We start from the raw sequence: 22,588 nt of genomic DNA, 5'->3' as shown, positions 1-22,588 counted from the left end.
TGAATATCACACACACACACACACACACACATACACACCATTACTGCAAAAATGTTGACTTATTTAAACTGATGTTTTAAGAAAGAAAAAAAAGTTTGCTGTTAGTTTTGTTTCTGGAAAGTGACACTGAAGTGCTGGTGGGTCCCAGGCAGTACCTGCTCGGCACTGGACACACGTCTCTGTGACTGTCACCAGGCGGACATTTTAACTGTGTTCATGAATAACTGCTCCCGCAAACGTTAAAATTAAAAGTCAATAAAAAAGGGGAGAAACAAAGAAAAGCGGAGAACACGGCCACACCACATGTGAACACAGGACGGGAGGTACCTGCGATCCAGACAGGCTCCCGAAGAGCTTTCTACAGTCTGCGTGTCAAAGGGAAGCTCAGTCACTGCTGGCCTCCGCCTGGTGACGTAGCACTGACGCTTCCCATGATCAATTACCGATCAGTACCGACATCGACTTAACCATTTTCTCAGTCGGTAACTGGTTTCTCGCTTGGCCTTTGGGATTCAGTGGCCCTCTATGTACTTTATTCTCTCAATGCGATGATGCCCTACATCTCGAAGCCTGCCGTTACCCCAGATCAGGGCAATCCCAGGACCACTTTATCTTTGAAGCACAGTCACTGTGACTGCACCCCTGCACTTGTCTGAAGCTTTCAGTTTCCCAAAGTGTCCGCACAGGCCATTCCCCTTGCTTTTCATAAAGGCCCCGTAAAGCATGCGGGTGGGGAATTACGGTCCCCGCTGTGCAGCCAGGAAAGTGGGGACCTGGAGACTTTAGGGTGGCAGGCACACGGGGCGAGCTGGGACCACACCCCAGGCCTCTGGGACAGGGAGGCACTCACCCCCTCCTGCAATGCTGCAGTTCCCCAAAGCCAGGGCAGCAGCGAATGCAGTGTGAGGAAGTGCAACTTCCTCCTGGAAGTAAGCGGGGACTGGATAATGGACAAGTTCATCTCTATCGCCACCTAGGGACGCGCTGGGGCACTGCATCCGAAAGGTCATTCAATAGGTTCCAAATCCTGTCTGGAACCACACACCACCAGGCAAAGCGCTAAGGGAGCGATGTCTGAGCAATGCTGTGTGTGCAGGCGATTTCAGGGGCCATCAGGCCAGGGTCGTCCCGTAACCACAAACCGAGCAAAACCGAGCCTCTGGGATCATTTCAAAGGGAAGAGACCGGTGTTCCTCATACCATGTCAGCCTTTCTTCCCATCAGCTACGGCGTCTGTGATGACAGCTTTGTTTACGTGCTGATGGCCTGTCTTGCTCGCCAGGCCACAGGTTCTGGTGTACAGTAGTTTGGATCTAGTAATTTAACACTGAACTAATGGATGAATAGCTTGAATTCAACCTCCCCCAGTAAGGCTCCATCTTTAAAAGCCAGGAAATCTATCCACTGAAATCCAGAAAAACTGCCCTGAAGTCATTCAACTACACCCACACATAGATATTTTAAAAAATTCATTCCTAGAATCCCAACCAACATGCCTGTCAAACCTCCCCCTCCATTCCTGAGTCCCGTGGAGCTCCCGCGCGTTCTGAGCGCGGCGTGGTGGCCCGCAGCCAGGAGCCTCACCGCGCCACCTGGAACCCACCTTCCTGCCGCACTGCCATCAGAGACCGCGGCTCGGAGTGGAGGACAGCCAGTCCCTGCAGGGAATCAGCTGAGGGACTCTGGCCGGCTCAGCGCCACCGCAGCCTCCAGCTTCTCCTCCTGGGAGGCAGCAGTCCCTTCTGATGGGAGCATCCTCCCCGGTCAGGTGGGCTCAAAGGTCATCTCAGGACGCCTCCTGGGACCCAGCCCTCTGCCCAGAGCCATTGCTTTTATCTCTGACCTCCCACGAGGACCGACGTCACTAGCTTCTCTGCCTGCTTTTCCTGCCGTCAGCTTCCTGCGGGCAAGATCCACAGGCCTTCCCCACTGCCCGCACGCTCTGGGCTAAGGAGGGTCCGTGGTGGAAGCTAGGCGGATTCCTTTCCAGAGTCCTCATACCTCTGGCTGTTGGTCAAACAGAAAACCCAGGTCTTCCATGCAGGGAGACCCACTGAAATATAACTCGTTCAAAGGAAAACAAGACCCAGAAGAGGGCTTACAACTTTTCCTGGCACTCTCTGTGTAACTTCAGAATTCTAACACGCCACCTGTGTGTGAACGACACGGGTTGCATCTGTACAGCTGTGGACAGTGCGAATGACAATTTTCCCACTTTCCCATGGTTTTCACAGTATAGAGCTGGAGAGTAGAAACTTTGTTACTTTACAGGGTAAAGACAATGGGTTCATTCAGAGAGGAACTGTGCGTGGGAAGGCAGGCGCTGAGATGGGGAAACGGGCACCTCGAGCTGGAGTGTGCAGACACACGGACCCCGCGCAGACCGACCAGGACCCCACACAGCAGGGGGCCCCAGGCCAGCAGCACGGCGCCCGCGCAGCCCTGCCACATGCCAGGCTGAGCTGAATGCCCCCTTCCTCCTCACCAGTGTCCACACCTGTCCCAGCTCAGCTGCAGTTTGGCCGCCGCTGTGAGAGGCATGGAGTCGCACACTGGGAGGAAGAGGCAGGTCCATAGCTTACCGTTAATGAAAACCCGGTGAAGCTGTAGCACTGGTGTCTGTTTTCAAGGGCCTGCTCTGGGGGACAGTCTCACGGTGCTCGCCACACTTTCCAGATTCTAGGGGCCCCCCAAAGCCGCAGCCCAGCAATCCTAGCAGGAGCCCCCCAGCAGCCCGGGCTCTGCTCTCCTAGAGCCTTTCTCCTGGGTGGTCGGTCTCTCTGGGTTCTGATGGCAAGTCCACCAGGAGGGCAGAGGAGATGGACCGTCTTCCCCGACACACAGAGGGAGAATCTAGGCGATCTGGTCGGACAGGTCCTAAGGCCCATTTCAATTTTCTGTCCCATCGCAGCCACCGAGTGACCTCAAGTCCCTTAACCTTCCCCGGGCTGTCGCTGTGCAATGGGCTGTGGACTGGCCTAACCTTTCAGCATCCTCTTGCTCTCAGATATCCTGGTCCTATGACCTGATTTTAGCTGAAAGATGAAAGACGCAGTGATCCTGGCAAGCCTGGGAACGTCTATCGCAGCGGTTCTCAACCTGTGGGTCGCGACCCCTTTGGGGGTTTAACGACCCTTTCACAGGGGTCGCCTAAGACCATCGGAAAACACATATATAATTACATACTGTTTACAGTAGCAAAATTACAGTTATGAAGTAGCAACGAAAATAATTTTATGGCTGGGGGTCACCACCACATGAGGAACTGTATTAAAGGGTCGCGGCATTAGGAAGGTTGAGAACCACTGGTTTATCTAGTCCTCAGGAGCGCACAGTGGGGCGGGAGCTGCACTTAAATCACGGCTCTGACCTCATCCCGCTGGGCCTCCCACCGCAGAGGGGGAGCCGCCAGCGTGCCTGTCTAGGCTCCAGGACGGCGTAAGGGCCCTGAATCGACGATTCTGCCGCTGCTGACAGCTCTGCCCGAGCACAAGGAGGCTTTGCTTGGAGGCAATGAGGTCAAACTTCCTTGCATTTTGATGAGGCAGCTGGAGTTTCCGGAAAATATTCCTGAGCTGGATTCAGAATGATTCCTCTTTCCTCGCTCAGTCCGAGGATTGGGGGACTTTAACTTTAGTGTCCGTCTCCGCCTCCCCTTCAGAGCCTGCCTCACTCTCAGGGCAGGGACTTCTGCCAGCAGAGGCCTCGGCGGGACGCGCCACGGAAGGTGGGCAGCCCGAGCCACCCAGGCAGGACATCCTCGCTTTCAGGTAAACGTGTCTATCGGTTCAATAGAATGGAACGGGGAAAAGTAAGGGCCACAAGCCAGGGGGAGCCACCTCCGCACTGAGCACCAGCCGATCTGCAACAACGTCCTCTACGAACTCGCTCTGCGCCTGACCGCTCCCCGAGTGCACGGCATGTGAGCCCGGCGAGAGGCGGGACGCAGCCCATGCTTCGGGTCCCTTCAGCTTCCCGAGAAGGCCGCTCCCCTGCTGGGGAGTTTCACATGATGCCCGCACAGCCCAGGGCTAAGGCCCAATCTATCGTCAGTGGTTTACAGAGGATGTGGACGCCTGACTTAGGTACGTGCCAGCAAACGTGAGGAACAGTAAGAAACACACTGCTGGTGAAACTTCTGGCTCACACGTGCTGTCACAGTCACGGTCACTGGTTATCTTCGATGAGAACTATTCACACCAAAGCCTCCGTTTAACTTTTCTCTGTTACGTTATGATCGATGAGGCCATTCGGGGTCTCTAAGAACACAGCTCCCATTTATAGCACCATTTCAATGGAGAATAAGCTCTGAAAAAACACTGTTTTGAATAAAGCTCACATTTCCCAGAAAATAGCCCCAGTGTGATTGCAATAGGCCCGCATTGTGTGCGGGGAGGCCTGGAAGCGCGTGAGCCACTGCGCTGCGCTGCGCTGTGCAGGGGGAGCCCTGGCTGAGAACAAACCCCAGGCTCCGGCCCGGGGCCTCTCGACTTCTCCGGCTGTGGGACCCTTTGATGTGGGCATTTCTGGGCCTCATCTGTCCCCGTCCCTGTGAGGGAACACGCCGACTTCCTGCACAGGATGGTCTCTGTGGACCCAGGGGTGCAGGACAAGCACTTGTTGCTAGAGAACAGAGCGGTGGCCCTGGCATTAGCCTCTCGGGGGCATCCGACACGCCTGCCAATCACCTCCTCCGGGGAGGATTCTGCCGCACGGCCTGCCTCGTCGAGGGACGGGAGGGTGGGCTCAGGTCACACAGGGCCTGGTTAGCATCCGCACAGCCAAGACCGGAGGTCCCACACTCAGCATCTCTGAACCACTGTCCCTCTAGTCCCCACAATGCCAGCCACTGTCGCACCCCACTCACTGTGAACAGGAAATGGGAAAGACTGGGTCTAGGGCCTCCAGGGCTCCACCTGTAACTAATGCTGCTGCCACACTGTCTCCAGAAGAGAGGCATGCTGGTCTAGAGGAAAGCCACTTTCACAAACAAGAATCCTTACGAAAGAGGAAAGAGCCCAGGTCTTGGACCCTATGTGGACCTCAGATTGAATCTCAACTCTACCACCTACCAGCTACATGACCTTGACAAGCCACTCTACCTCCCTAAGCCTGTTTCCATATCTGCAAAATGGGCATGAAGAGCACACCCCAGACAGGACTGCTGTGAGGTTCACACAGAATGCGTGAGGCGTGCCCACAACACCGCCTACCTGACTGCTGGTGCTGGCACCCCACTCCAGACTCTGCCACCCACGTGCGCCTGGCAATTCTACCTCCAGGCTGTGTGACTCCTAGCCCTGAGGACGGAGCCACGAGGCCCTTCTCAAAGCCCGTACCTTTGCCGGCGTTTCGAGGAGGCAATGGAGGTGCCTCCGAGGTGGGTGACGTGGGGGAGTCTGTGCTCGTGGAAGTGAAGATCTGGTTGGTGAAGGCGCTGTAGGAGAGCCGCTGCTTGTCCCGCTGGGTGCCGAATCCCGGCTGCACCAGCTTGTCCTGTGGGGAGATGCTGGAGGAGTGGCAGAAGCTTTGGGGGCGCGGCGAGCGCTCCTTCTTGATGGGGCTCGGCTGTAGGGAGAGAACAGTGCAGAGGGTGAGACAACCATCCGGGCGCCACTGCGGGCGGGCTCCAGGGGGAACCTGGGCACCCACAACCCTGGCCCGAGAGGACCACACAGGACAGGGAAGGACGCAGACCTTACGCTTCCGATCCTCGTGTCACCACTGCCAGGGTCATGTTAGGGAAACACTGGTTAGGGGTCAGCAGCGGCCAGAAGCATAAGGTCCCAGTTAGGTTTAACCTTTAATCTGTAGGTCCCTCCGGGTGCAGGCCACGGCCACCAGCATTTGAACAGATTCCCAACCGCCTACAAGTGGCCACATTAAACGCTCCTTTGTGGTCAGCCATTTGAAGCCGAGATTCTCAATCCTACCTCTCTTCTCACTTGCATCCGCGTAGAAGTAACCTCATCCACACCCCTGGCTTTGACTGGCCCCAATGCTGACTCAGACCTGCAGGCCCAACTCCACCTCCTGGATTCAAAACCATTTTCATGCCTGTGAGGTGCCCTGGGTCTGTATCCTGGTGACAGCTTTAGCATCCACTGCTTTCCGAGTCAGGACCCTCCGTGTCTGCCAGTCACCGGCTGTGCGTGGAGAGCTCAGGGACGCCCTCGGACTGTGTGCACAGGATCCTTCAGCTCCCACAGGAGCAATGGCCCCTGAACAGCCCGATTCCGTCTCGTTCAATCCGTTTTCCACACAGACGCAGGGCAGGTAGGAAACATGCCCTTCCCACAAGAAATCTCTGTTGGCTCCTCACTGCTACTGGTTGTTAATTTGAAAAATTCATTGGCTTTTCCAAAGCCGAAAGGTCACATGTGGCCCACAGAGCCTCCCTGATCTGGGCGGCCTGACCCTGCGGCGGCGTCCTGCCTCTCTCCGCCCAGCCCACATGCAGGTCGCCTCACACACGGTGCTTCTAACCTCTCCTCAGACATCCGGGCTCCAGCATGACCCCCAGGCCTTTGCACATGCTGCTCTCCCTTCCTGGAAGAATGCATTCCTCCTCCTCGGCCCGGCAAGCTCCTCCCTACCTTAGGAGCCCATCTCCACTGCCCGTCCTTGACGGGTCTTCACTGCTGTGTCCTCCGAGCACTCCTCAGCAACCCCCCAATTCCCATTATTAGGGTTTCCACTGTCGCCTCTAAATGTCTCCTCTAAAGTGGGAATGCCTCAGGGCACCTTTGTCCGGCCAGCGCTGGCCATTCCTCACATCCTGCCTGGGAAGGAGCATCGCCCCCACACGCCCAGTGAAGGGTGCGCAGCCAGCCTCAGAGCTCGCTGAGAACGACCTCTGGGAGCCGGACAGAAGCAGGTCTGACCGAGACCGCCTCCACCAGCTGACACTGCAGACGAGTTGCAAAATGTCCGTGTGCCAGTTTTCTCCTCTGCAGCAGGGACAAGAGCACAGTGGGCGTTCCTAAGAACCACCTGGGGGGACACGGGCAACATGCCTACCGCTGCCCAGTCCACGTGCGAGTGCTCGATAAACAGCAACTTATTCTTTACTCGTCAGCCGTTTTGAGGGCTAATTTTATGTGTCAACTTGGCTAAGCCCTGGTGCCCAGGTGTCTGGTCAAACAGCAGCCTAAGAGTTGGCTGGGAGGGTGTTTTTTAGTGTGGTTAACATTTAGATGTGGAGTGAAGGGGATACCCCCCATAATGGGGTGGGCCTCAGCCAGTGAGCTGAAGGGCTTCGGAGAAAAGACTGAGGTCCCCCCACCTGCCCCCTGAGGCTCCAGAGGCCTTCGGACTCAAGATTGCCAGGATTCCCAACCTGCCCATACATTTTGGACTTGTCAGCCCTCAGGTGCATGTGAGCCAACCCCCTAAAATAGATTCCATGCTCTCTCTCCAGGGATACGCGTCCCATTGGCTGTTTCTCTGGAGATCCCTGACTGATGCAGCTGCTGCGTGGGACCCAAAGGAGCACCCGGCCTGAGCCAAGAGAACGGCCCTGGTGCATCAGGTCCTAAGACCAAGCGACCCCACTCAGAGTCCTGTTAGTGCAGAGAAACGGGGGAGACGCACTCAGAGCCCCAGAGGCTGACCCACACTCACCTTGTCGTCCAGGTCGTCATCGCTCTCATCCATCTCCTCCTGTCGCAGGTTCCATTCGTATTCCACGTGGACGTGTGGGTTGAACTTTCCGGACTTAGCCTGGGAAAGCTGAAAGGAACAGCGGGAGCAGCCACTGTCATTCAAACGCCAAACACCCCAACGTTATAGCGGCACTGAGCAAACCCCACCTATTCCCGGGTCCCAGTTAACCACCAGCGGCGGCTTTGGAAGCAACCCCCTGGCCGTCCACGCTGGACCAGCAGACAGCTCAGAGAAACCGCCAGGAATTCCAGGCATGGTCTATTTTAGTTTGATAACGTGACTTCTCTCCAGGATGTAAAGCTTTTTAAAATATTATTAAAATGGCCCTGGCCGGTTTGGCTCAGTGGATAGAGTGTCGGCCTGTGGACTGAAGGGTCCCAGGTTCGATTCCGGTCAAGGGCATGTACCTTGGTTGTGGGCTCATCCCCAGTAGGAGGCGTGCAGGAGGCAGCTGATCAATGTTTCTCTCTCAACGATGTTTCTAACTCTCTATCTCTCTCCCTTTCTCTCTGTAAAAAATAAATAAAATATATTTTTTAAAAAAATATTATTAAAATGAGTCTCAAAACAGCAAATTCTTGGCTGGAAGGCAAAATCAGTCAGGGAAGTGCGAGGGGTGGGTCTTTCAAGTCAGACAGTCCCAGTTCAATCCATGTCCCCTGTTCTTATTCACACACGGGGACGGGACACCCAGACCTGCTCGGAGGAGTCTCGGAGGAATAGAAAAGCGCCACAGGGGCCTGGAGCTCGGGAAGGTAACCTACCTTTCCTATCTCAACCTTCCCCAGGTTATGAGCACCGTGTTCCGCTGCGGCCTGGAGCTGTGAGCAGGGACCAGTGGGAGCGGAAAAGGTGAGTGCATGCAGGGACGCGAGGGGGAGAGCAGCGTGCTTAACATTTAAAGACCATCGTACTCTGCCCTTGGCTGGCCTATTTGGCTTCCCAGATAGGTCTTCCTGACCGGGAGCCACAGAGAAAGCCGGATGACCGTGACCCGTAAGCCCGGGTGGTAACACTGCCTCTCACCCGCCTCCCAGCTCCTCATCACAGCTGCCCTCCAAGGACAGGTGGATGACACGTTTATTGTGTTTTCAAATGCAGCCAGAGTGCTTGTCGGAATTTCTTTAGCCAAGGTTAAAAAAAAAATTGCTTCTTTTAACTCCAGTTCCAGTTTCAGACAATGCTACTTCAGGGCAGCTGATGTCTATTTTAGCTTGCTTACCACATTTTTTTCTTTTATTTTTTAAAATATATTTTTATTGATTTCAGAGAGGAAGGGAGAGGGAGAGAGACAGACACATCAATGATGAGAGAGAATCATTGATCGCTGCCTCCTGCATGCCCCCTACTGGGGATTGAGCTTACAACCAGGGCACGTGCCCTTGACTGGAATTGAACCTAGGACCCTTCGGTCCACAGGCCGACGCTCTATCCACTGAGCCACACCAGCCAGGGCTGCTTACCAGATCTTCGCACTGGGTGGCTTTCAGTCTCTTCGCTATGTCGAGGGCAGTCTCTCCAGCCTGGTTCACTGAAATGGGGAAGAGACATGTGCACGATTAGGACAGGCCTCGAAAAGGCAGAGACATGATCAGATCACGGGCAGCAGGCAAGCCCGGGTCCAGCCACGGCCGCTGGGCCCCACGCGCGCGCTCACCCACGTCCACGGTGGGCTTGCTCCGCAGCAGCAGCTTCAGGCACTCGGGCTTGTCGAACAGGCTGCAGTAGTGCAGGGCCGTGTTCCCCTGGGCCGTCTGCTTGTCCAGGTTCCCACTGAAAAACCAGAGCGGCGGGAAAACGGCTGCCTCTCCCACCGGCACTGCGGGCGAACCCCTTACGTCTGGGCTAACAGCGGAGTCCAATTTCAGACCCGTCTATCATAAACTCAGGAGGTTTCCAAATTCACCCAAATTTACAAGCACAGGACGCCAGTGGCCAGCACTGAGTACTGACAGCACTGCCTCTCGGCTTTCCCCTGTCTGAGCTCATGTAACCTTCACAAGGTGCTACTGCAGAGAGCACAGTGTGCGGGTGAGATTACCAAGACATGGATGATGGAGCAAGGATGTGAACGCAGGCAACGCGTGTTCTTCACCAGTGGTCTCGACCACTGCACCTCTAAGGGGCCTGGGCACTGATACAGCTTAGCTTGGGTCACTTGTGGGTTCAACGCCCTCACGGTTTTGCTCACTCTCCTTTACATGAGCTCCGGTTCCTCCTCAAACTCTGTGGCTTACAGATCTACCCCAGGAAGAATCCAGCAAGTCCAAAGCTCCTGTGCTGACTATTATACTCCCATTAGCACGTCCCAAGTCGGAATCAGCGACCGAGGCAGCCACACGCACTGCTGTCTTACAATGAACATCCTGTGGACCTGCCCTGTTAAGTCTTTTCTTTCCCAATCTCCCAAGTGCAGAGGTTTTGGACCCAGAGACAGGATTTTACATTTACGTAGACCAGGGGTTGGAGAACCATAGCTGCAGGCCTTCTCTGGCCCTCCATTTGTTTTTGTAAATAAAGTTTTACTGGAACACGCCCATGCCCACTCATTTGCATACTGCCTTCATAACTGGCTGCTTTCAGAACTGCAATGGCAGTGTTGAATGCAACAGAGACCTCATGGCCTGCAAAGCCTAAAGTAGTATCTGGCTCTTTAAGAAGGGTGTGCTGATTACTGATCGCGGCTGCTAACAGCACTGGTCTGTGCTAACTTACAAGGCCCATTCAGAGCAAACAGAAACCATACCAGTTTTGGACAAGGAAGTCAACCAAATGGAGAGATGTCTGGTCTGCAGTCCGGACTGCAAGATGAAGGGCGGTCTCCCCAAGCTCCTGCAAAGGACAGGCAAGTATAAACAGGCGGTCGCATGTCCTACTTTGTCTAGAGCAGTTTCCTTCACGTCGTTACCCCAAAGTAATTATTAATAACCCCCCTCCCCTCTCAGATTGTCCTGATTCAGACGGGGCACTTGGTGTGTTACAGCCTCATTATATAACGAGCCATCTTTGAAACGGACTGTCCACGTTCCTCTCGACCCGATGATGTCAGCGCAGCCTCACCTGCCCGGGCTCCAGCAGCGGCTCCATGAGCTCCACGCCTTCCGCGTAGACCTGGACGAGTGCAAGTAAGTCCCGGGACCTCACGGCCTCCAGCAATTCGTTCAGTTTAGCTGACGGAGATGAACAGGTCTTCCGCGAAAACCGATGATCCACATACTTCGCCGTGATATACTCCTTCCGTGCCGTCCTAAACAGAGCATGAGACGAAGCCTCGTCATTTCCCAGGGCTGAGAAAGGGTTATATCTTTGCAGACCAACACTTCTTTCTGAGAAGAGTTATTTTAATTAAGAGACTTCATTATAGACCTACTGGGAGATCTGATGATGTCAGAGTGGAAGAAACGTGCTCCTTGGACGTGCCCCTAATAGTTTTGTGAACTTGGTGCCCGAATAACCACCCAGGAGGGGCTGGTCTAACCTTTAGGCAGGCGTCTGCTTCACAAAACTTTCACTGATTGCGAGAAGAAAGAATGATATCGTTCTTCCTAGTCACCCACAGTATTAAACAAATTTCAAGTGCAAAGTCAATGTAAAAATTTTTGAATAGTTTTAAAGATTCACTTGACTCAAAACTAAAAATGATACCAGAAGGTGTGTATGGAGGAGTCTCACAGTCACACCGCCCAGAGCAAGCACGTAAGTTTGCTGGGTATTTCCCGGGTTTTGTCAAGCAAATATGTCAAGTAAGCGTATGTTTATGTATTCGTCGCTGTCCAAATCCATTTGCTGCCTGAGTCCAGACACTAAATTGTGAGAGTTCAAAAGTGAGGGATAGATCAGCAAATATGCCCGCGATTCAGTTCCTGAGTTTGGATGGCATGTCTGCGACCAGAGGGATTTGCACACTCATTCCCACGCCTCCTCCTCCCTCCCCAAGCCAGGCAGCCAGACATGAGGTACGTAGTCAGATGCCTATGGAACAGTGATGGTGAACCTATGACACGTGTGTCAGAGGTGACACATGAACTTATTTTCTTGGTTGATTTTTCTTTGTTAAATGGCATTTAAATATATAAAATAAATATCAAAAATATAAATCTTTGTTTTACTATGGTTGCAAATATCAAAAAAATTCTATATGTGACACGGCACCAGAGTTAAGTTAGGGTTTTTCAAAATGCTGACACGCCAAGCTCAAATGGTTCGCCATCACTGCTACAGAAGGACACTCACTTTTTCCCTCATCTTCCTCCATGACACAACAGGAATGAACCCCCAGAAGTGGAGCTGCTGAGTCACAGGTAAACACACTTCTGATTGTGACAAATACAGCGAGCTCGCTCCTCACGGGCAGCGTGCCACCTGGATCCCCACCAGCAGCGCCAGGGACCCTGGGATGGCTGCTTCCCCAGTCTCGTCGCGGGGCTGTCACGCATCTGGACCTTTGCCAACCTGACAGGCGTCTCCCACTGCTGTTGTGTCTCCTATTTATCACAACAGGCGCGATTTAGAGAATCGTCCTCATGAAGCTTCACCCTCCAAGCAGACGCCAATCCCGAGGGGGAGGTGATGCTGAAAATAACCTGTGCATTCCAGAAGCACGTTGCAAAATACGTTTCTTTGCTCTGCCTTTTCCTCATAATGGGGTTTCCTCTTGGGGGGGTGGTACTATAACCACGAAGATGTTTTTGGGGAGGGTTGAAAAAACAATGATAGATGGTAAAGAATTCAGTATGCTAGAAGTACTTACATGTCACTCATTGGGGTAGGTTTTGGTGAGGGGCTGGGTAAATTTGCTTCCATAATATCATTGAAACTATTGTTCCCAATAGTCTTGGCCAACTGTAACATAAACACAACATAGCAAACTCGTTACTACTGGTTTAAAAGTTCCCTATTATTGCTGAATATGTACCTTCCTCACTTGACTCAGGATACAAGCCATCCATCCATCTCAGTGGTTCTCAACCTTCTTAATGCCGCCACCCTTTAATACAGTTCCTCATGTTGTGACCCCCAACCATAAAATTATTTTCGTTGCTACTTCATAACTGTAATGTTGCTACTGTTATGAATCGTAAATATCTGATATGCAGGATGTATTTTCATTGTTACAAATTGAACATAATTAAAGCATAGTGATTGATCACAAAAACAATATGTAATTACATATGTGTTTTCTGATGGTCTTAGGCGACCCCTGTGAAAGGGTCGTTCGACCCCCAAAGGGGTCGGGATCCACAGGTTGAGAACCGCTGATCCATCTGGTCAACAAGCATTTGCTGAGCACTTACTACGTGCCTCACTTTTGGTTGAGGGGTTTACTCTAATTGGACAGAAAAGAATTTAGAATTCCTTTATATTTGTGACACAAATTAAGATGCGGCCCTGGCCGGTGGTGCTCAGTGGTTGGAGTGTCAGCCCACGAACCGAAGAGTTGCGGGTTTGATTCCCAGTCAAGGGCTCATACCTGGGTTGCAAGTTCGTTCCCTGTCCCCCCCACCCCCCCCCACCCTGGTCAGGACATGAGTGGGAGGCAATCAATTGATGTCTCTCTTTCTCTGCCTCCCTCCTGTCCTCTCCTCCCTCCTTCCTCCCTTCCACTCTATCTGAAGGCAACGAAAAAATATCTTCAGGTGAAGATTAAAACAAACAAACAAAAAAGATGCGGCAGGCAACTAATGAAGAAGCTCCACGCTTCTGGGTTCAAGAACCTTATAAAAAAATTTATCCTGAAGGTCCTTTGGTCGTTCAGATCATGTAGGCATCAATATAAAGTGTAAGAACGCTCATTACAGCCGTCTCTGGGGAAAGGCGTGAGTTCCTCACGTGGCGAGTGTTTAGCATGTGGACTCTTCCTGCTCCCAGTTATCACCCTGGGCTTCATTAATCGAGTCAAGGAGATGGGGTGATGCCGTTTCCACACTAAAGGAGGGAGTTTCAGGTGCTGGCCCTGAGCCTCTCCCCTCCAGTCCTGAGTGACCGGGGAGCTGGTATCAGAATACTTCCTAAGTTCCCTGCTCCCTAAATCGAGGGGCTCCCACACCCAAGACAGACCCCGTTGCTCACGGGGTGCTCAGAGGACACGGCTGCCGGCTGGGGGCCTGACTCTGGGGTGCTGTGCACCGGACAAGCGCCTGAGGAGCTGGGCTTCCGGCTGGGGGGCCCAGGCTCGCTCAGGGTTTGCTCAAGGGCCTCGGGTCTGAGACAGAGCCTATGTCACGTCACGCGCTTTCATTGTTACAGACCAGTTAGTATAAATCCCAGGCCACCAGGTTCAAATTTTGCAAGACAGGGCTTCTGACCACAGGCATTCTGGGAGATGCCCAGGGGGCCTTCCCGACCGGATCTATGTACTGGGGGGACCCGATAAGGCTCCCAAATTTGGGTGAATCATGATGGGAAGGGTAGGTGATAAGCTCACACCTGCATAGTCCTTCCCTTACTACCCAATGAAGTCAAGGCTTAGGAGTGACTGGTTTTAGGACAGGAGCTAACAGGCTACTCGCAATTCACGAGTACTTTTAGAAACAAACAGTAAAAACAGAAAAACTCTTAGGTCATTGTTTCGGATAACATGAGCCCATAGGTAAAGCGAATGTGGGAGTTCAGCGCTTACCTCCCTTTGTGCTTTTTAGTGAGTCATGTAAGACTAATTCTGAAAGAAAAAACAGCTTTGAAAAAGCCCACCCAGGAAAGAGAGCCAGTAGCTGAACTAAGTATGGAAATGCCTGACTCACCAGCTCTTTGCACAGGAAACGGAAACAGTCAACATTACATACCACAAAATTCACATCTTAAATAACGATGCAAATTAAACAACATTCAGGAAGTAGAAGTCTGTGTACTCACCAGAAACAGAAACCTCAAAGCAATATGCTAAATACATTCACGACAATAAACGTATAAAGTTTTCTTCCAAAGTACAGGCCACTACTCACCAAGAGTTCAGAAGTTCCCAGTTTGTCTAGTTCCAAAGACTGAATGCGGGAAACATGGACCCCCATTTCCCTGTGGATTCCAGAACATTCTATGCAGGTCAGAATACCCAAGTTGGTTGAAAGCCAGGTGGGTTCTGTGGAGAGGATTGTGAAGACAGTGAACAAACAAAGTATCTAATTGTAGTGTGCCAACTACAGAGGATGCTAAAACAACAGCGATAAAACGTGAAAGAATTATGGGGGAAGACTTAAATGGAAGACATAGATGCTTGCATTTGGCCGAGGGCCTATGATAAAAACCAATAGCTTGTTAGAGAGCAAAAAGTGTAATAAAACACGTTTTCAAAAAATTTCCTTTCAATACTGGATTGAAAAACCACATGAAGTTCTTTATTCCTGTGAAGCGTGGGAAAGACTTCCATGAGGCCTTCAGAAACACCTGGAAGCCTGGTGGGGGCGCTCCCTCCGCACCTGCACCCTCCCCGACAGGGACAGTCCAGCACAGGGACAGGCTCTGCAGCAAGCATGTCAAACTCACCGCCCGCGGGCCGCAGGTGGCCCACAATGAATGTTTTTGTGCCCAGCCAATATAACGGTATGTAGGAAACATTTTAATAAAAATTTTATAACTTAATTTTTATAATATCCTGTTATACATCATTGGTAATAATGAACTACAATGTTCGCTAATGACTGATGACTATAATCGTGTTGCATTCATTTCCCTTATGCGCCTTACACGCAGGCGCACCACTTCTTTCCACTAACACTAGCAGCGACTATTTTAGCAGCCAATGGCCAAGTCATCAGTCTTGGACTGACTCGTTTGGTGTGCGCCAACAGGAAATATTTCGCTTTCAGAGAAGAGCATAGGTTTATTTGCGTTACACTTCTTAATTTGTGCAGTTATCCAGTGCCTGGTAAGTTCATGTTCAAGAAAAAATATTATTTTTATTAAAATGTTCTATTATTTTATGTTAACGATGACTCATTTATTTCAGCCCTTTGTATTCAACATGTCTCTATCGAAATAAATCTATGTTTCTATGAAAATTGAAGCTTTTGTTTTTTTTGCGGCCACATACACTTAAACCGTGTTTATGTGGCCCGTGTTAGCCTTGGAGTTGACATGCCTGCTCTACAGGCATCTTTAACCCCGAGTCACAACTCCCATGAGCCCATCATCTCGGTGACGGCCTGTCCACAAGTGCCTGTGGGTAAGAGCTCAGGCTCTCAGAGACCTTAGGCCTCTGTTTCTACAACCGAAAGGCTCCGGAACAGCAGGAACAAACATTTCTATTACCCGAACCTGCAGGGTCCTCCCTGTGGGCCAGCTTCCTTTCCATGGGTCAGTGCCCGGGCATCTACACTCCTCTGCCATGTCCTCCACCCAGTGAGTGCCTAGCCCACACATCACGGGGGTGGCAGGAAACGAGTCGTGTCTCCGAGGGGCCTATGCCATGTCGGACTGAGAAGCCCATTTTCACAGGTAAAACATCACGGGTTGTAATGTTTACGAGCTACAGGTTTGCACCCATGTTGTGACCCCTCCTAGATGTGTGACCTTAGGCAAGTCACTTGCCCTCTGAGCCCCCCATTTCCTCCTCTGTAAGATGGGGATAATATTAGCATCTTGCTCACAGAAGTTCTGTGAAGATTCAGTAAGATACTATAAGCAAAACAACTAGCACGGTCCTTATGAAGCACTGAATAACTGTGAGCTACTGTCAACTTCTAGGTAACACAGATGCTATTTGGAAATAGAAGATTCCAGGTGATACGGAGGTTGGAAGGCTTCACTAGGCAGGAAGAAAAGTGATGTACCACGTGTCAGCCCCATCTACACGATTTCTTTAAGTCTTTGTAAGAACTGGGGTTTATGATCCATTTTTAGGATAAGGAACCTGAAGATCTGAATAGTAAAGGGACTCGGCGTGAGGCTGTCCAGGCTGCGAGGGGCAGGCTGGTGATTCAAAGCCGGGATGATGGACTCCAGGTCCAGTGCTCTCCCATGCTGCCCATGGTGCCATTTAACTGGACCTCACTAGGAAAGGTAGCATTCTGGCTGGGGACCATGTAGGGAGAGCAGGCGGGAGCTTTCTAGGTACAGCAAAAAGCCCGGTCACTCACGCTGGGAACCGTGTTGGGTGTGTCCGTAAAGGAGGCAAGGGTTTTAGATTCCTAGCTCAGGCATCTTCCACAGGAAGAGGAAAAGGCGTTTAACAAGCCAGCTCTGCTTTGGGGACACAGACCTGAGGAGCCGCAGTCGCAGCAGACGTCGTTGCCAGGCAGCCGCTGGACGTCCTCGATGATGGCTTTGGTCAGGTCTTCCAGGCTGTTCTCGCCCGCGCTCTGCTCTCCACGGAAGGCCATGGTCAGGGCCTCCTCTTTGCTGTTTGTCAGCACTGATATCCACCTGTGGTCAGAACAGGGGAAGGAGACACTGTTTTCTCCTTACACTGCAACCAATCTGACTTCACCAAGGAACACCAAGAGACACCGCTCCCCCTAACAATCAAGTAGGAAGAAAAGGAAAGCAATTAAACCTAAAGGAAAGAGAATGGAAAGGATGGAAAGCAGTGAGTCAGAGAGAACGGCAGATGAGAGGACAGATGAGGGAGGTGGAGGGCTCTATCATCGAGGACCTGCAGGGACATCTGGACAGAACAGAGTGGACTTCAGAGAGAAGAGGACTCAGCGAGGGACCAGCCCAAGGTGAGGATGAGAAAGAACTGGTGACAGGAGCAGGAAAGAGCTCAGCAAAAGGCATCAGTCCTCTGGAGGCCAACTCAGTGAGGCCCTTGACGTGGAAACAAACAGGATATTTTATTAGAAGTCGAGAAAATTTATGCTCAGGAGCCCTGGCCGCGTGGCTCAGGTGGTTAGAGCACCATCCCCATACACCACGGTTGTGGTTTGATCCCCGGTCAGGGCACATACAGGAATCAACCAATGAATGTGTATATGGGTGGAACAGCCAATCAATGTTTCTCTCCCGCTGTCCCCTCTAAAATAAATAAATAAAAATTAGAGAAAAAAAAAAGAAAATTTATGCTATGAAAAAGGTATATGAATATGGAAACATGCTGGCATTTTAATATAAAACAAAAAGTGAAGGCTATTAAATGACATATACAGTATGATCACAGTTTGTCTTGAACAAAACACATTTGCCACCAACCTGTGCATATGATAACCTAAATGCCCAACAACAGGGGCTGATTAAGGCCAGAAATAACCCAGCTACTGAAATTTAATTTTTTCTAATTTTTAATGACTTTGGGGAAATGCTCACAATATAATATTTTGTGAAATAAACAGGAAAAACTGTTGCATGATATAACCCCAAATTTAAATGCAAGTACGGATTATATATTTTTGTTTGGGGTAAAAATGGCTAGAAAGAAATTCATAAAATATTAATACCGCTTGTGCCTGAGTGACCTTCTGTAGGAAAATGGACAGATGGATTGCCTGACTCTGTGCCTTCCTGTAATTTTCCATCTATAGGGAGCTTGTATCACTTTCATGGAAGAGGAAAAAGAGCCAAATTTATTTTTTTAAGAAAAAAGAAAAAACATTTCCCAATCACAGTTTGTTCTCACCGATTGCAGAGTCAGGTAATACCTATTCTCAGCAGAGAATACAGAGGTCCAGAACGGAGTCTGTATTTTTTTTGGTGTCGTGTAGGATCAAATGGATAGGAAACAAAGGACTATCTACAGAAGGTTTTGAATTAGTAATAGAGACAGCAATGGGAAGGAAGGAAAGGACAAACCAAACTACACGGAGTCCCTGAGGTGCAATTCATACCTTTGGCTCCAGGTGGCGCTCACCTTAAGTTTGTTGTGAGAAATGCATTTGCACAGCTTTAGCTTTTCTACTGCGATGTGGAAAACTACACCTCAAAACCAACACTCTAGGGACAGTGTGTGTGTGTGTGTGGGGGGGGAATGTCACTTAATACCTTTTAAATTAAACTGCATATTTTCTATCGTTTTGACTCAAGTTAAAAACTACAAACTGATTTGTTAAAAATAGTTTAAGAGACCGGACTCAATAGGACCGGACACCACATGTTATCTTTGGCACTGATCTTACTGAAGTTTTCACTGGCTGCAGGGTCTCTGTTTTGCTTTCCTTAAGCCTTCTGATGTCCTGCCTATTTAGTATTACAAACACCTACTATGTGCCAAGTATTTAGAATTTTTAAACGCAATCCTCCATCCCGCCTCCCAGGGCCTCCAACACCTTACACATGAGGAACGTGAAGCCCGAGAGGCTAACCCACTTGCCCGGGTCCACAGTGGACTGGTGTCCGACTGGGACAAAAACGCTTCTAATGGTTCCCTTTTTCAGAGTTCCTTCCATTATGCCATTTTTGCCTCTTTATTCGAGAGCTCATGACAAGTAAGGAAATAAAGAAGTCTGTCATGAAAATCAGAAAATACGAATATAAAGGACAATGAATTCTCTGGAGGAACAATTCAAATTTGGTGAAATGGAATGGCTGCATTTCAAAAGGGTGGAGAATCAAAACAGCTATTTCTGACAATTAAAGAAAAAAACCTTTAGATTATTTTAGAGTAACAGGCATAAAAAATGCAAGAAAAAGAAGAATGCATGATTGTATTTTAACACTTTCAAAAGGGCAGAGCCGGGACCAGGGGTCAGGCCGGCCCACCTCGAACACGCAGCTGCTCTTTTTACTGCCCCTGAGCCCTTCCTCGGTGAGAAGTGATTTCTTTGTTCAGTTTTACTGGACACTTTCCTCCGTGTAACTTGGAGGCGGATGAAGAACAGAGAGAGAGCAGCGTGGGCTGGCCTGGAGGGGAGAAGCTAGCGTGGGGAACTGCCAGGGGCGGTGCTGAGTCATAACGGAAATCCTTACGCATGTTGTACAGGACGGAGGCGCGCGCGGTGCCATTAGCTCAAAACTACTTACGCTACGTAATCCTGCTCATCTTCTGCCTGAAAGTGATACGTCCTATTATCTAAAATACAAAAGAGAAAAGAACGTGAAACCTTAGAAAGCAGAATACCTTCAGGTCTAATGTAAATTTTGCAAGTTCCTAAAAACAAACAAACAAAAACCCACAGTAAAAGTAGGGTTTTAAAATTATTTTGTTTTTACGCCACTTTGTTTTAGCAGTTACATAGTTCATGTTGTCAATACTATTTTTCTAAAGTGCCCAGGAATGCAATAAAATAGCTGCCAATACCACGCCGATACCTGGCACTTAGGAAAAAGAAGTGGGAGGGGGATGGTCCTACCTGCTCGAGTGGGTTCTAGCGACAGCTGCAGAGTGCCAGCTGCCAATGCAGTATTTTACTTTTCATTCTCAACTTGCCTTTTATTGTGTTTCTTTTAAAAAAGACTTTCCTTTTCGGAAATAGTTCCTAACTTGCAGGGCAGCTCTGACAGCAGGGCTCAGTCAAAAAGCTCCCCGCTGGGCTGCTCTCTGCGAGGATCAGCTTCAAGAAAGAAGGCCTGACCTTGCTCGACGGTCACCTTCAGGCCGCTGCCCAGGGAAGGAGGGCGTGGCCTAACTTCGATAGTCTGGGCAGGTGTATATAAGGGAAGCTCTTGCGTAAAATTCAGAATCCGCTAGAACGCTTCAACACAGTCAAGTCAAACTAACCTTCACTCAACTAGCCAGCCACGCACTATGTGGCCGCTCCAGGCTAGGCATTCACACCCCCGTCTCCTGGAGACGGTGTTTATGCCCAAGAACACACTATGGGCAGTAGAGCCCAAGGGTCTCAACTGAATCTCTGCTTTAATGCTGTGTGACCTTGTATAAGTAACTGAACCTCTCTGAGCCTGTTTTCTGTCAAACAGGACACCAATGGGGCTTTTGTGAGGACTGGCAATAACATATATAAAGCACTCAGCACACACTGGATGCTCAATAACTGGTTAATCACCTACAGGTTCTGAAATGGAGAGGTCTAGGCTTTTTGAAGTCATCTTATAAATCTAACTTCTCACTAATAACCCAAGAAACCTCTTGGTCATAAAATCAGAGGGGCTCCGAACTTCAATAGGTGCTCCAGAATCCAGCTCAGGTGCCCTGCCAAGAGCCTCGCACGCACCAGTCCTTGGGGATGGAAATGAGCAACATCAGGATCCACAGGAACTGACCCGGAGAGAAGAGGGACTCACGTGAAATCAGGTCAAAAGACTTCTTGTCCTCGGCGTTCGGCTTCACCTGGCAGGTGAGAAGGTTCAGCTTGGCTGGCTGCCTGTTAGCCTGGAACAGAGAAAACGGAGTCGTTACCTGCTGCACCTTACCCCCGCTTGCCAGGCCAGTGCCCTGCGGGGCAAGCATGCGGTTTCAGGCAGCAAATTTGATAAAAGTCTTTCCCCCGCTTCAGTTTGTTGTTCGACTTATTTCTGCATTCACTGGCTGATTGTTGCATGTACCCCGAGCGAGGAGTGAGCCCGCAGCCTCGGCACACTGGGCCAACGCTCTAATCAACTGACAGCTGGCCAGGGCCAAATGTGACAGTCTTATTCGGACACTCAGGATTCTGAACCTCATTAAAAAAGAAAAAATTTTTGGTGGTCTACTAAATGTCTGTTAGTCGTACCTAAATACTATATTGGTGATTAATCAGAATGGAACCAGGAAAATCCACCTTTAAATGAGGAGTGGGCACGGCCCATGGAAATGCACCTTTCTGGACCCCATGCACATCGAGGCCAAAGAGTCGGCACTTCCAATACCACATCCAGCTGTGAAATGTAGTGGAGTACATCTCATTCATTCATTCATTCATTCACTCATTCATTCAGAATGGCCCCAGTCAACAATCACCCCAACCTGGTGTCCCAGATAGCCACAAGCTTTGGTTGCAATGTGAAATGCACAGAACTTCTCTCAAGTACAAGGACAACTACCACCCTCGAGACACAGCTCAGTGAGCCCCCACATCTGAAGACAGACAATGTAGCCAGGATTTCACATCACAGATTTATCAGCACATCTCTTGGTCACACGGATAATTTACACAGACCCTGTGGTGTGTGCACAGCCACGTTAATTTAGGCTTCGCCTACGTGGAGCCTTGCCACGCAATCATTCTGGTCAACACTTGTTCTTGACCTCCTGCCTGCATCTGTTCAAGGTCACACGCTGGCCAATGCTGAGGCCAGCCTGTCTGCTTCCTGCAGGAGCTGACCACGGACTGAAGCGTCTGAGTGCCCGGGCTGGGCGTGACCAGAAGCCCACTGACACTCATGATTCTCAAAATCCCCATGCCAGCAACTTTTCCACCCAAGCACCCCAAGTTTTTAGAAAAAACAGAGGGCGGGGAGGTAGGGGACGTCACAGTGACAAGTGAAGCCCTGACCCACAGAGACGGCGTGTGTTGGAGACGATTTCAGTGACACGCTGCAGTTCTGGCTCAGTGATGAGCAACGGACACTTCACCTCCTGTCCACCTTCTTGTGCTCTCTGGACAGTTTTCGAGATCTTCCTTCTCTGGGGTTTCAATGAGATTCGACACAGAAAACAAGCCCCTTGTCCTGTGCCCATTGGCTCCAAAGCCAGCTGTCCGGGCGGAAGTGAGAGCCAAGGGATTTCAGGTTCCTCACACGTGCGTCTGACGTAGACATGGAAACCAGGAGAGCCCTGTCAGGAGAGTGTTGCCTAAGGGGAAACACACTGGATGCCAGATCCCGAAGGAGGAGGCGGGCCATGGGACTGCCGCTCTGCTTAGAACAGACCTGGAGTCTGGGCTGCCAGCGGCCTCAGACTCCTCACCGGCGGCTGCACCCACACCCAGGCCCGGCCGCTGTAAAAGGAACAGTCGGTCCTGCAGCGCGTCTGTTTGGATTCCCAGGTGGACGACAGGGCACCCGATGCCCTGAAGGCAGCCATCCCAGGGAACGGGCTCTCTGGGGAATGCTATGCTCCAGTTTGGCATCCACGTGTCAAGGAGGATGTGGAAAAGCTTAGGGAAGACCGAGAGATGAT

At 50.7% G+C, this 22,588-nt stretch overlaps 1 protein-coding gene across 9 annotated transcripts in view; it reads right to left on the bottom strand.

Annotated features, from left to right (window-relative positions):
• Positions 1 to 22,588, bottom strand: part of ASAP1 (ArfGAP with SH3 domain, ankyrin repeat and PH domain 1) — a 218,077-nt gene that overhangs the window by 11,754 nt on the left and 183,735 nt on the right. For 5 of the 9 annotated variants that reach the window (XM_036337636.1, XM_036337641.1, XM_036337637.1 and 2 more), the window contains 12 exons: positions 20,773 to 20,860; positions 19,552 to 19,600; positions 16,859 to 17,022; positions 14,607 to 14,740; positions 12,416 to 12,507; positions 10,726 to 10,912; positions 10,412 to 10,497; positions 9,323 to 9,438; positions 9,129 to 9,196; positions 8,430 to 8,486; positions 7,624 to 7,731; positions 5,340 to 5,568 (listed from right to left, as the gene is read on the bottom strand). In XM_036337636.1, the coding sequence (XP_036193529.1) occupies positions 5,340 to 5,568; positions 7,624 to 7,731; positions 8,430 to 8,486; positions 9,129 to 9,196; positions 9,323 to 9,438; positions 10,412 to 10,497; positions 10,726 to 10,912; positions 12,416 to 12,507; positions 14,607 to 14,740; positions 16,859 to 17,022; positions 19,552 to 19,600; positions 20,773 to 20,860 (1,378 nt within the window). The remainder of the gene's footprint in view (positions 1 to 5,339; positions 5,569 to 7,623; positions 7,732 to 8,429; positions 8,487 to 9,128; positions 9,197 to 9,322; positions 9,439 to 10,411; positions 10,498 to 10,725; positions 10,913 to 12,415; positions 12,508 to 14,606; positions 14,741 to 16,858; positions 17,023 to 19,551; positions 19,601 to 20,772; positions 20,861 to 22,588) is intronic. The other 4 variants (XM_036337639.1, XM_036337644.1, XM_036337640.1 and 1 more) reach the window with 3 other exon arrangements.

Source organism: Myotis myotis, unplaced genomic scaffold (genome assembly GCF_014108235.1).
Source record: "Myotis myotis isolate mMyoMyo1 unplaced genomic scaffold, mMyoMyo1.p scaffold_m19_p_16, whole genome shotgun sequence".
NCBI lineage: Eukaryota > Metazoa > Chordata > Mammalia > Chiroptera > Vespertilionidae > Myotis > Myotis myotis.
This window is presented reverse-complemented; position numbering and strand designations above follow the sequence as displayed.